This window comes from Sceloporus undulatus, chromosome 1 (genome assembly GCF_019175285.1).
Source record: "Sceloporus undulatus isolate JIND9_A2432 ecotype Alabama chromosome 1, SceUnd_v1.1, whole genome shotgun sequence".
In the NCBI taxonomy this organism is placed as follows: domain Eukaryota; kingdom Metazoa; phylum Chordata; class Lepidosauria; order Squamata; family Phrynosomatidae; genus Sceloporus; species Sceloporus undulatus.
In genome coordinates this window covers 339,193,728-339,205,872 of record NC_056522.1, presented here as the reverse complement: position 1 = coordinate 339,205,872, position 12,145 = coordinate 339,193,728, and the positions used below count along the sequence as shown (strand labels likewise).

Below are 12,145 nucleotides of genomic sequence, written 5' to 3'. Positions count from 1 at the left end.
AAAGCAGAAATCATTTCAACTATAAATCTGGTTATTTTAGGTTAGTACAACAATATGTGGACAAAGACAAAGGATTTAAGTGCTAATAAAAAGTTGGAATAATTCTTTCTGATAACTACTGGGTTTAGGCAGTAATTATAATTCTTATTGTTTCCCTAACCCTTAGCCATCTTTAAAGTATTTTTGTGAGGGGTAAAATGCTAGAATGCTAATGCTGACCAACAAGGTAGACAAGACTGATAGCAGGAATTAAGAATACTGACTACAAGACTGACTCTGAAAAATTTCTCACTATTTTGAAGATCTCCTCCCACGACCTCATTATCCATAGAATCATCCTATTCATCTACATTTGGGAGAAATACCCAGAGCATATACTCATGTATAAGTTGACTTTGAGTATTAGTCATGGGTAGGTTTCGGGGCCAAAAATCTGGATTTCGAGGTTAAAACTAAAGAGCATGTAACCAAGGATATAAAGGATGTCCTGCTCACTCTTCTTGCGTCTTCCCAATCAGGCTGCCTCCTCTGCATACAACTGGGCTGGGAGGAGGCTTGGGGAGGAAGCGTTTGCTCCTCTTGTATCTTCTCAGCCCAGCTGCCCCCTCTGGAGGCAACCGGGCTGAGAAGAGGCTTGGGGAGCAAACGCTCCCTTGTCCTGCATCTCCCCAACAGGGCTGCCCCCTTTGGAAGCAATCGGGCTGGGAAGATGCTTGGGGAGCAAACACTCTCTTGTCCTGTGTCTTCTCACCAGGGCTGCCCCCTCTGAAGGCAACTAGGCTGGGAAGAGGCTTGGGGAGTGAACACTCCTTTGTCCTACTATCTTATTACCCTATTGACTCGTGTATAAGTCAACCAAGGCTTTTTGAGTCAATTTTGTAGTATAATTTTTTCAACTTATAGACGAGTATATACAGTAGTCAATTTTCCCTTCTCTGTGATCTTTCCCTATTTTGGCGAAGTAGCAGACGAACCTACAGCATAGCAATTATAAAAAATAGAAAGTAGTCATCCCTTCCCTTACGCAGGGGATCTGTTGCAGACGCCTCCGCGTAAGGGAAAAATGCGGATGCTCAAGCCCCATTCAAATGATTGGGCCTCGTGCTTGCGGCGGTGTGACAGTGGCACGCACCATGGGAGTGCACACCATTGTTTTCTTCTGGCGCGCAGCTCCCTTCCTTCTGGTGCGGCTTCCAGCATATGCTGGAAGCCGCGTAAAACGCGACCACATATGACACAGGTGCACTGTATGCACCAATAAGAAATGCTCATTCTGACAGTTATGATGATCAGTGTAACAATATGTGTCTCTCTTCTGAAGTTAAATTTCATCAAGTTCAGTAGAAGATACAGCCAGGTAAATGAACACAGGATTGCAGCCAAAGTAATTAAATTTTCTGTGGATCATAGGAGGAACTTTATCATTTATTAAAACTGAATTGGAAATCCGTATTGTGCAGTAATCCAATTTCTACTTATTTTCACTCAACTGACAGTGATCCTGTTATAACTTACACACAGAAAAGCTAAGCCAGAAAAGGTTATCCTATATGTTAAGAACCATCCCCTCAAACAAAACTCTAGACACCTTTTGGTATTCTCCATGACAACCAATATAGGCTATGGTAACCCATTCAGTTTTCAGTATGTACACTTCTTGGAATCAACTTCAGAAGTCATTGTTTGAACAGAAGCATTACAGGTTAATAATAATAATAATAATAATAATAATAATAATAATAATAATAATAATAATAAATTTATTTGTGTTTCCACGCCTCTCCTGATGGATTGAAGCGGGGTTACAGGCTACTAAAATCAGAATACATACAACAATCTTATAAAATACGAAGAATAAATATAACATCAATAGCTTATCAGACCATCAAGGTTAGATGCAGTACCATGTGCACCTAACATGCACTAATTAGATTACTGCAAAATACTATGTATTGGACTGCTTTGGAAGAAGATTGAGAAAATACAGATAGTGACAAATGCAGCAGACAGACTACAGTAGCAGACTATGTCAATATATTTCCAGATCCAATTCAAAGAACTGTTTTTGTTTGTTTGTTTCAAACACATAAATGCTTTGATAATTCAGGACCCCAATATGCAAAGGGATACCTCTCACTCTAGGAAGCTAGCTCTCTCTCATTCTCATTCTCTCTCTCTTCTGGGTTTTTCACAGTGCAGGAACCAAGGAAGCCGAGGGCTACTGGTACAAGGAAAACCCATAGTACTCCTTGTTAGGCTGCTCCTCTGCACCAGCCAGAACATTAGAACAATTAAATTTGCTATTATATGAAAGCAAAGCACTGAATAAAAACAGAAAACCCAACAAGAAAATAGAAGGTGTCAACATCTCAAAATGAAAGACCTTTCCACAGCAGGCAGTTAGTGGACAATAGCCTGTCTAAACAGAAAAAATTCTGTCTCTGCCTCTTGAGGAAGGAAAGCAAAGAGGAAAACATACCTTCTTATGAAAAGGAGTTCCATAACCTGGGAGCAGTAAGTGAAAAGGCCTTTTCTCATGTCCTCACCAAACATGCCCATAAGGCTGGTGGAACCAAGATAAAGCATTCCCTTAAAGTTCTCAAAACTCAGGCAGGCACATATAGAGAGATATGGCCTTTAGGCGTTGTGGCTAATGTAGCAACTGGATTCAAGACAAAAGGACATTCAGCTGTTGACATGCTCGGAGGTGAAGGGAAAGTCCAAAGCTGCACAACACATATTCCAGGAACATGGAATATGAGAAGCATGAACAGGGAAAGCTAGACCCAGTAAAACAAGAAATGAAAATTATAAACATTACAATACTTGGGGTGAGTGAACTAAAGTGGACAGGAACTGGACATTTTGAATCAAATAATTGCACAGTATTTTAATCAAGAAATGAAAACATAAGAAGAAATGGAGTGTCAGTGAGGAGATGTAGTAAAAGCAGTCAAGGGATATAATGCAATGCCTGGCTGAACCATGTCTACAAGAATTCAGGGAAAGCTCTACAATATAACCACAGCCCAGGTTTATGCTCCAACTTCAGGGGCAGAAGAAGAAGAAACTGGAAGGTTTTATGCTGGAGTCCATGAAGAAATTGATCACACACTAAAGCAGGAGTTTTTGTTAATCATAGGCAACTGGAATGCAAAAGCAGGAAACAAAGCAAAAGCAAAGACTGTAGTGGAATTTAGTCTAGGATCAAGAAATGAAGCAGGGGCGGGATACAAACCCCCGCCGGCGCCATTTGCTCCGCGCAGGAGCTGCAGCAGTCAAACCGCGCGGCTCCCGCGCGGAGCAAAAAAGAAGCTCCATTTCGGAGCTTCTTTCCATGGTGCACTGATGACGTCGCGAAGCGCCAAGGGCGCATTCGTGACGTCATTAGGGCCGCGCGACGTTCGGACGCTCAGCGTCCGATACGTCAATATGGTGCCGGCCATGTAGAAGGGCCGGCGCCATATTGTACAGATACAGTCCGTACTAGACTCAGGGGCGTCTAGAAGAGACACCCCTTTTTTAAAATGGGACGTCCTCCGGACGTCCCAACTGCCGGTATGTAACCGGCCAGAATGACTGAACTTTGTGAGGTCACCAGTTTATTCACTGCAATGACATTCTTCAAGCAACCCAAGAAGTGACTATATACATAGACATCACCTGATGTTGAATACAGAAATCAAATAGACTACATAATTGGAAGCAGAAGATGATGAAGCACCATTCTCTTTACAAAATCAAGACCAGGAGCAGATTGTGGCATAGACCATGAATATTAAAGCAACCATCAAGCTGAAATGCAACTTGAAGAACGTCCCTATAGAATTTAAAGATACAGTAATGTGAAAAACAGATTTGCACTATTAAGCCTAACTGACTAGGAGCGAGAAGAAATCTGGACTGAAGCCAGGGATAATGTCAGACAGAAATGCAAAAAGATACTATCTGTAACTTAGAAAGAGAAGCCTCAATGGAAGACAGATAAACTCTTCAAGCAGTTGAGGACAGATAAGAAGCAAAAGTAAAAGGTGACAGAAAAAAAAGTAAGAAACTTACTGTAAGTGCAACTTCTACAACAACTTGCACACAAAGACAAGGAGAACTACTATAATAATCAATGCAGAGAAAACAAAAACGGAAGAGACCACTTCTGAAAGATCCAAAAAATCAAAAGGAAATTTAAGCCAAGAGGATGCTTTACAACTAGCAGGAAAATATATTATTTGACCAAGTATAAATAAAAAGAGGATGGAAACAATATATGGAAGAACTATATAAACAAGATGAAAGGATGACTAATTCAGTCAAGGAAGAACCACATGAAGACAAACCTACAATTTTAGAAAGAGAAGTGGAAGCTGCATTCACAACACTTGGGAAAAATACATCACTGGGAACAGATGGCATACCACTAGAGCTGCCTCATGCTACAGAGAAAGAATCTACTCTAGTTCTAACTAAAATTTGCCAACAAATATGGAAAGTAAAACAATGGCCCACAGGCTGGAAACACTCAATATACATTGCAAGAAAGCGGACAACAGGGATTGCATTAATTTCGCATGCAAGCAAAGTGATGCTCAAAATTCTGTAACAAAGACTTACTACACATGAAATGACAAATGCCAGATATCCCTGTTTGGTTAAGAAAAGGAACAGAAAGTAGGGATCACATGGCAAACATATGTTGGATAACAGAGCACACCAAAGAATTTTGAAAGAAAACCAGCCTATGCTTTAGATTACAGTAAAGCCTTTGGTCATGATCTTGAAAAAACTATAGATTTATCTTAAATGGGTGTGATACAACTTTTGATTGTTCTGATGCATAACCTGTACTCAGGACAAGATGCTATTGTTAGGTTAGAATACAGAGAAATTGAATGGTTTCCACTGGCAAGGGGATTAGGCAAGATTGCATTCTATCACCTTGCTTGTTAACTTGCATGCAGAACATATCATATGTAAAGCAGGATTAGACTTGGAGGAAGAAAGCATGAAAATTAGAGGAAAGAACATCAATAATTTAATATGCAGATATAGCATACTACTATTAGAAAATAGAAAAGACTTGGAACAAATGGTTTTTTGTGGGTTTTTCGGGCTATGTGGCCATGTTCTAGAAGAGTTTTTTCCTGTTTTGCCAGCATCAGGAAGAAACTCTTCTAGAACATGGCCACATAGCCCGAAAAACCCACAAAAAACCATGGATGCCGGCCATGAAAGCCTTTGACTTCATTTGTAACAAATACTGAAGAAAGTCAAGGAAGAAAGTGCAAAGGCAGATTTACAGTTCAACATTAAGAAAATAAAATAAATGATCACAGATGATTTACTTATTTTAAAGCAAATGATGAAGATATTGAAATAGTTCAACATTTTCCATAGCTTGGCTCAATCATTAATGGAGACTGCAGGAAAAAAAAACACAGAAGAAGACTAGAATTTGGAAGGGCAGCTACGAAGGAACTAGACAAGATCCTGAAGTGTAATGATATAAAGTTGGCTCTAGGAACTCATGGGGGATCCATTCCGGATGCCCTTGCAAGTTCCAAAACCCACGCATATTCAAGCCCCATAGGCTTGAATGGGGCACATGCATGAAGGGCACGTGTCACGGGTGTGCCCCCCATTGGCGTTAATGGCAGTTGCCCCTCCGTGGATTTTCAAGTCCGCGCATCTCAAGTCTGTGGACTTGGAGGGGTGATTGTATAATTGAATGTTAAAGTTAGATTGTCCAAGTATCGTATTTTCCATTTCTATGTATAGTTGTGAAGGCTGGACAGAGAAGAAAATCAACTCACTTGAAATAGGGTGCTGGAGAAGAGTTCTATAGATAGCATGATCTGCTAAAAAGACAAATAAATGGGTCCCAGAGCAAATCAAGCCTGAACTCTCCCTAGAAGCAAGATGATTAAATTGAGACTGTTGTATTTTGGCCATATGAGAAGACATGACTCACTAGACAATAATGCTTGGTAAGGTAGAAGGCAGTAGGAAAAGAGGAAGACGATGTTACAGAGGGATAGACAGCCCTGAGTACAGGGACTCTATAGGTCACAACCAGCACTTTGAACTGTTCCAAGAAATGTGTTGGTAACTATTGAAGTTGTCATAATAATTAATTTCTTTTCTTTCTTTCTTTCTTTTTTTTCTTTTTTTTTGGTCAGCAGTCTGGTTACGACATCTTGGATCTGCTGAAGTTTCTAAATACTTTCCAAAGCTGCCCACCCATTACAATAAACTAAATGGGATATCACAAAGGCATGTATCTGTACAGCCAGATCAGACACCTTCAGGAATAGGTCCAAGTAGTGTGTTAGTTTTAACTGTGCAAATTCACACCCAGCCACAGCTAAAAATGGAGCATCTTGCTGAGGGCTGAGTTCAGAGCTTTAACTAAACTGTAATCCAGAGTTTTCAGCAAAGTATACTCCAAGGTTGATTGGATCCCTGTTCCATGATCTGCTTTTTGCCTGACCAAGAGCTCTTCTGTCACATCTGGATTAAGCTTCAAACTCTTCAGATTCGTCCAGTCTAAACTAAGGAAACAGCTGATTATAAATCTTATACTTGTCCCAAGATGACAGCAAGAAAAGAGAGTCAAAAACTGGTGGTTAGGCTTTCTCTGTACTGTATTATGCTTTCCCTCTGTAATCTCCTTTAACTATGCCAGTCTACAAACATATCTGATGGCTAAGTGGGCTCATTACCCTATAAACAACTTTTAGATGTCTCTAAGCAATTTGCTCAACAAATTAATTCTTAGTGAGTAACATGGCTTTCAGAAAAAAATGAGAACGAATTTTTATTGTACCGTTTAACTATGTTTTGGTCAGGTTTTTCTTATTAAAATGACTGTGAGAACCACAAGCTATTAACTCCAATATAAGACTCACCAGAGAGTGAACGCTTCCCTTGTGGACAGTTCCCCTGCCAAAGAGAAAGACGATACAATCACCACTGCAAAGAGTGTTCAGGTATAATTCAAGGAAGATTCATCTCATGATATTTCACATTTTACATTAGACAAACATTCTAGGCAGACTTGTGATATTTCATATTTTGGACTAGACAAAATATATTTGGACTCAATAGGTCAAGGTGGCTCAGTAATAGCATGTGAGTAACCTATCCTGTCAGAGAAAGAAGTTCTAAGTTAGTTAATTTTGACACTTTTATTTCAGTCAACTAACAATTACATACCACTTTTGTACAAACATTTAAATGTTTATAAATGCAATGCAGTGGAAAAGGTGGGTTCAAATCCATGGTTAGTCCTCAATAATTTTGAAAATTTGATTACCATATTTTGCTATCAAAAGGTACAGTACCTTACTATGTGATAGTATAATGTTCTGGTAGGAACTCCTATTATGATCAAGGGCACTTTCAACTAATGACTGTACCTTCTACTATTTTCTATATACACAGTATTCTATATACAGAATAAACAATCAAGAATGATTGCACAGCTTGGATTGCTAGCTTTAGATATGTCCAGCGCAGACATTTTAGAATATATTCAGTATACAATAATTAAAATAAAGCAGAGCACAATACAAGTAATTAAATAATTCAGTACTACTCTGTGCTTCTGAGTATACCCAAAAGAACTCTTTGATAGAACTGAAGCTTCATGTTACATGGTCCCTCAGTTATGTTTTACAAATTTCTAAGGTGGGGTACAGACTGCTAGAAAGAGGCAGCCAGTGGGCGCCTCTCTTTTCCATGTAACCATGCCACAGCAACCAAACTGCGCAGTGCAGCTACGTGGAAACAAAAGGACTGCTAAAAAGTGGCTTTTAGCACCGCCACAAACTGCCTGCGGTGGTGCGAGCACGTCACTGCCACACGCGCCCGTGTATACGGTGCCGCACAGCTGTGATTTTCCTGGTCATGTCCTAGGGTTGTGGGGCATCTGGAAACGGTGCCGAGGCAACCCTAGCACATCGCCAGAATGTGCTGAAGGGCCTGTGTGTACAGGGCCTAAGAAACAAAAATGAGATCTACTGGGGTGCCCCTTATGTGACCATTTGGAAAAATTGAAAGCAGGGGAGATGTTGTCACATTTGTAGAAGATACAAATCTTGCATTCGTGGAGTAACAGACTCACATATTGAGAAAAACAACTTTTAAAAAAAGGCATGCTCTAAATTTCATTCCATGATGCCCAAGTCCTTGGATATCCTCAGAACTGTACTCTCTAGAAAAGCACCAAATAAAATCATCATTTAAGACCACTTATTCCAAAAACATGTTTGAAAGAAAAAACAATAGGAATCCTCTACATGCTACAGATCATTACTGAAACCAACTTAATACTATTCACCACAATATGCTTCTATTACACATATGATTCTGTATATGTAGTCCAAGACTACACACACCTGCATGTACCCATTACTTCCTTTCATTCCTCTCCTTACCTGCATGTTGGACGTCATTAATTCAAGGGAAAATAAGGTCTCCACTTAGAACACAGGTCAAAGGTCTACACCTCTACAAAGGTGGCAAAAAACTATGCTCATCCACTTCCTTTGAACTGTTTCTTCTATCTGCAGAATGCAGATACATTCTTAGCCACCTTTCCTCATCCAGTCCACACCTCTGAAGTTAATCTACATTCTGCTTTTCATTTTTGCACCAATATTCTCAAACTGTCAATATTATACAGTATTCTCTCATCTAATCTCCAAAACCACACACTTGGCTTTGCAAATGCCTTCATATTTGTTATTCAACATACTGTAAGCACAACTTTCCCCCTGCTCTCCACCCAACTTTTGTTCAAGTTTTTCCAACAACTTCTTAGTTAACAGTGTTTGAAAGCCAAAATACCTTATGCCAGAACTATTCAGTCATTGTTCATGAAGCTGAGAGTGGTCTGACAACATACCAACAAGTGTTTTACTTTTTCCATATCACCTCCCACAACAGAAAAATCACAGCAAATTGCTTCATTTCTCTAATTCCAATAAAAAGTTATGAAAGAAGGAGGAAAAAACCTGGTGGGTACATGTTAACTGAGAGACAGTGTGGTGTAGTGGTTTGAGCACTGGACTATACATCTCTGGAGACCAGGGTTTGAATCCTTGCTCAGCCATGGAAACCCACTGAGTGACTTTGGGCATGTCACACTCTCTCAGTCTCAGAGGAAGGCAAAGGAAACCCCCTCTGAACAAACTCTGCTAAGAAAACCCCTTGATATGTTCATCTGTGGGTTTCCATAGGTCAGAAACAACTTGAAGGCACACAATAACAAACACATTGATTACAATTAATGAGAATGCTGCCAATGGAAAGTATCTGCTGGGATGAAAGAAACTTTACTGAGCCACTAGAAATGCAAAGAGCCGCTGTGCTAGAATGGTTAGAGTGTGAGGCTGGGACTTGAGATCTTCTGGTTCAAGTCTACACTGTATTATGGATTCACCGAGTGTTGGACTACGACTCTGGAGACTGGGGTTCAATTCCCAGCTTGGCCATGAAACCCACTGGGGGACTTTGTGCAAGTCACACTCTCAGCCTCAGGGGAAGGCAATGGCAAACCCCCTCTGAACAAATCTTGCCAAGAAAAGCCCACAATGATATATTCGCCTTAGGGTCATCATAAGTCGGGAAGGAACTCAAGGCACACAACAGCAACAACAAGACCCCATAAAGCTTTACCATTGCCTGAGCTTGTTAGGACTGATGGAACCTGAACCTCAACAACGTCTAGAGGGCACCAAGTGGCTGTGCTGAGAAGGCATTTTGCATTGTTTCAACCATGTGGGAGAAAGTGAAGCCTAATCACACTCTCTCAGCCTCAGGGGAAGGCAAGGGCAAACCTCTTCTGAATAACCTCCTCTGGATGCCATACTGTGTCCAGTTCTGGGCACCACAATTCAAAAAGGACATTGAGAAACTGGAGCGTGTCCAAAGGAGAGCACATAAATTGGCAAAGGGTCTGGAAACCATGCCTTATGAGGAAGGCCTTAGGGAGCTGGGGATGTTTAGCCTGGAGGTGATATGATAGCCCTGTTCAAATGCTTGAAGGGATGTCATAGTGAGGAGGGAACAAGCTTGTTTTCTGCTGCTCCAGAGAATAGGGTACAGAGCAATGGAAGCAGGCTCCAGGAAAAGAGATTCCACCTCGACATTAGGAGGAACTCCCTGACAGTTGGGGCTGTGGAGTGTGGCAGAGTCTCCCTCCTTGGAGGCCTAAAAATCATGATCTCCTTGGAGGCCTAAATCATGACCGGGTGGCCATAAGTCAGCCAGCCTGGTGTATTGCTTTGAGTGCTGGACTATGCCTCTGGAGCCTGGGTCCAATTCCCAGCTGGGCCATGGAAACCCACTGGCTGACCTTGGGCAAGGCACACTCTCTCAGCCCCAGAGGAAGGCAAGACCCCTTGCCAATGATAGGTTCGCCTTAGGGCTGCCATATAATAGGTCGGGAAGGCCTTGAAGGCGGGCGAGCTCTCCTCCTCCTCCTCCACCCCAAGAGGGGCCTCGCCCTGGAAGAGGGTGCGCCGTCCACTCGGGAAGGAGCACAACCTGGAGGCGGGTGCCCTTCCTCCTTCCCCGGGGCTCTAAGGAACGGGGGGTGTCCCTGCCCTGCCTTGTCTCCCCGTTGCCCTTGGAGCCCGTCCCTCGCCCTTCCTGGTCCGCTGCCCTCTGCCTGCCTCCCTTGCCCTCCTTTCCCCGGGAAGTACCTGCCGAATGCCGCAGAGGGACCGGCCCAGCACCCGGTGGAGGCAGCGAGCCCGAGCCACAGAGAGCAGCAGCTGCATCGCGAAGGAGGAGGAAGGTTGAGCAGCCCCAGGCGCGCACCGGAAGCAGGCCCGGCGCAGGCCGGAAGTGGGCTGGGAGAGACCAACTGGGGCTCAAGGGGGGCGGGCCAAGTCTGGATGGCTGAGAGGCTGTTGTTGTCCAAAACACACTGCAGAAATAATCCACTTTGAGAGCGCTTTAACTGCCCTGGCTCAATAACAGGGAATTCTGGGAGTTGTAGTTTCTTATGGCACCATAATTTTGGGAACTGTAGTTTTGTGAGACACAGCCTTCTCTGTCTGTCAGAGAACTCTAGTGCCACAATAAACTACAATTCCCAAGATTCCCTAACAGCACTGAGCCAGGGCAGTTATCGCGGCCTCAAACTGGATTGTTTCTGCAGTGTGTTTTGGACCCAGGCGTCCTAAGCACAAAGGAGGACGAGGAGGCACCGCAAAATGGAAGGCCTTCAAGAAAAAAATAAATGGAGGACATGACCCAATAAAAGCTAAAAACCCTCATAGAAATTCATACTTCTTAGTCATGCTCAAAATGGAGGCATTTGGGAGTCCTCTGGACAGAAGGATGTCCTGGAAAAGGAGGACAGCTGGTTCACCCTGCGAGTGCCTTCAAGTCATTTATGACTCCTGGCGACCTGAAGGAGAACCTGTCATGGGGGTTTCTTGGCAAGGGTTATTCAGAGGGGAGTTTGCCATGTCCAAGCTGGGACCTGAATCCTGGACTGCATCCATACTGCAGAAATAATAACCCAGTTTGACACCGCTTCAACTGCCATAGTTTAGGGCAGTGGTACTCAAACTGTGCCCTTTAAGAGATTTTGGACTTCAGCTCCCAGAAGCCTCAGCCATGATGGCCAATAGTCTGGGATTCTGGGAGCTGAAGTCCAAAATCCCTTAAAGAGCACAGTTTGAGGACCACTGGTTTAGGGGTATGGAATTCTGGGAGTGGTAGTTTGTTGTAGCACCAGAGCTCATCCCACACCCTTGAGCCATGGCAGTCAAAGTGGGTTATTTCTGCAGTGTGGATGGACTCTTGGTGTCCAGAGTCATAGAGTCCAATGCTCAAACCACTACACCACACTGGCATTAAATGTCATCATTTAATGCGCTCACAGGCTGCTACCACACTGCAGAATTAAAGCAGTTGGACACCACTTTAACTGCCCTGGCTCCATGCTACAGAATCTCCCGATTTGTTTGATCTGTTTCCCGGCAGTGCAATCCTGATATGAAATTGCATCGCCCACATTACATTCAGAAGGCACTTGAACGTACTGTGCTTGACCTCAAAGGTATAGCCATGTTAGTCTGTAGAATCAGTATGTAGAGAGATCTTGTACAGTACCTTTGAGACTATCTTCCTA

General features: G+C 42.6%; 1 protein-coding gene across 3 annotated transcripts in view; it reads right to left on the bottom strand.

Moving 5' to 3' along the window:
• Positions 1-10,857, bottom strand: part of DLST (dihydrolipoamide S-succinyltransferase) — a 35,203-nt gene extending 24,346 nt beyond the window's left edge. For 2 of the 3 annotated variants that reach the window (XM_042451069.1, XM_042451060.1), the window contains exons 1-2: positions 10,704-10,856; positions 6,903-6,936 (exon numbers count right to left, since the gene is read on the bottom strand). Coding sequence is in view for 1 of the 3 variants with exons in the window: in XM_042451077.1 (XP_042307011.1) it covers positions 6,903-6,936; positions 10,704-10,781 (112 nt within the window). In the remaining 2 variants the exon portion in view is untranslated. Of the gene's footprint in view, positions 1-6,902; positions 6,937-10,703 lie in introns of all 3 variants that reach the window. The other variant, XM_042451077.1, reaches the window with a different exon arrangement.
• Positions 10,858-12,145: the final 1,288 nt, after the last annotated feature.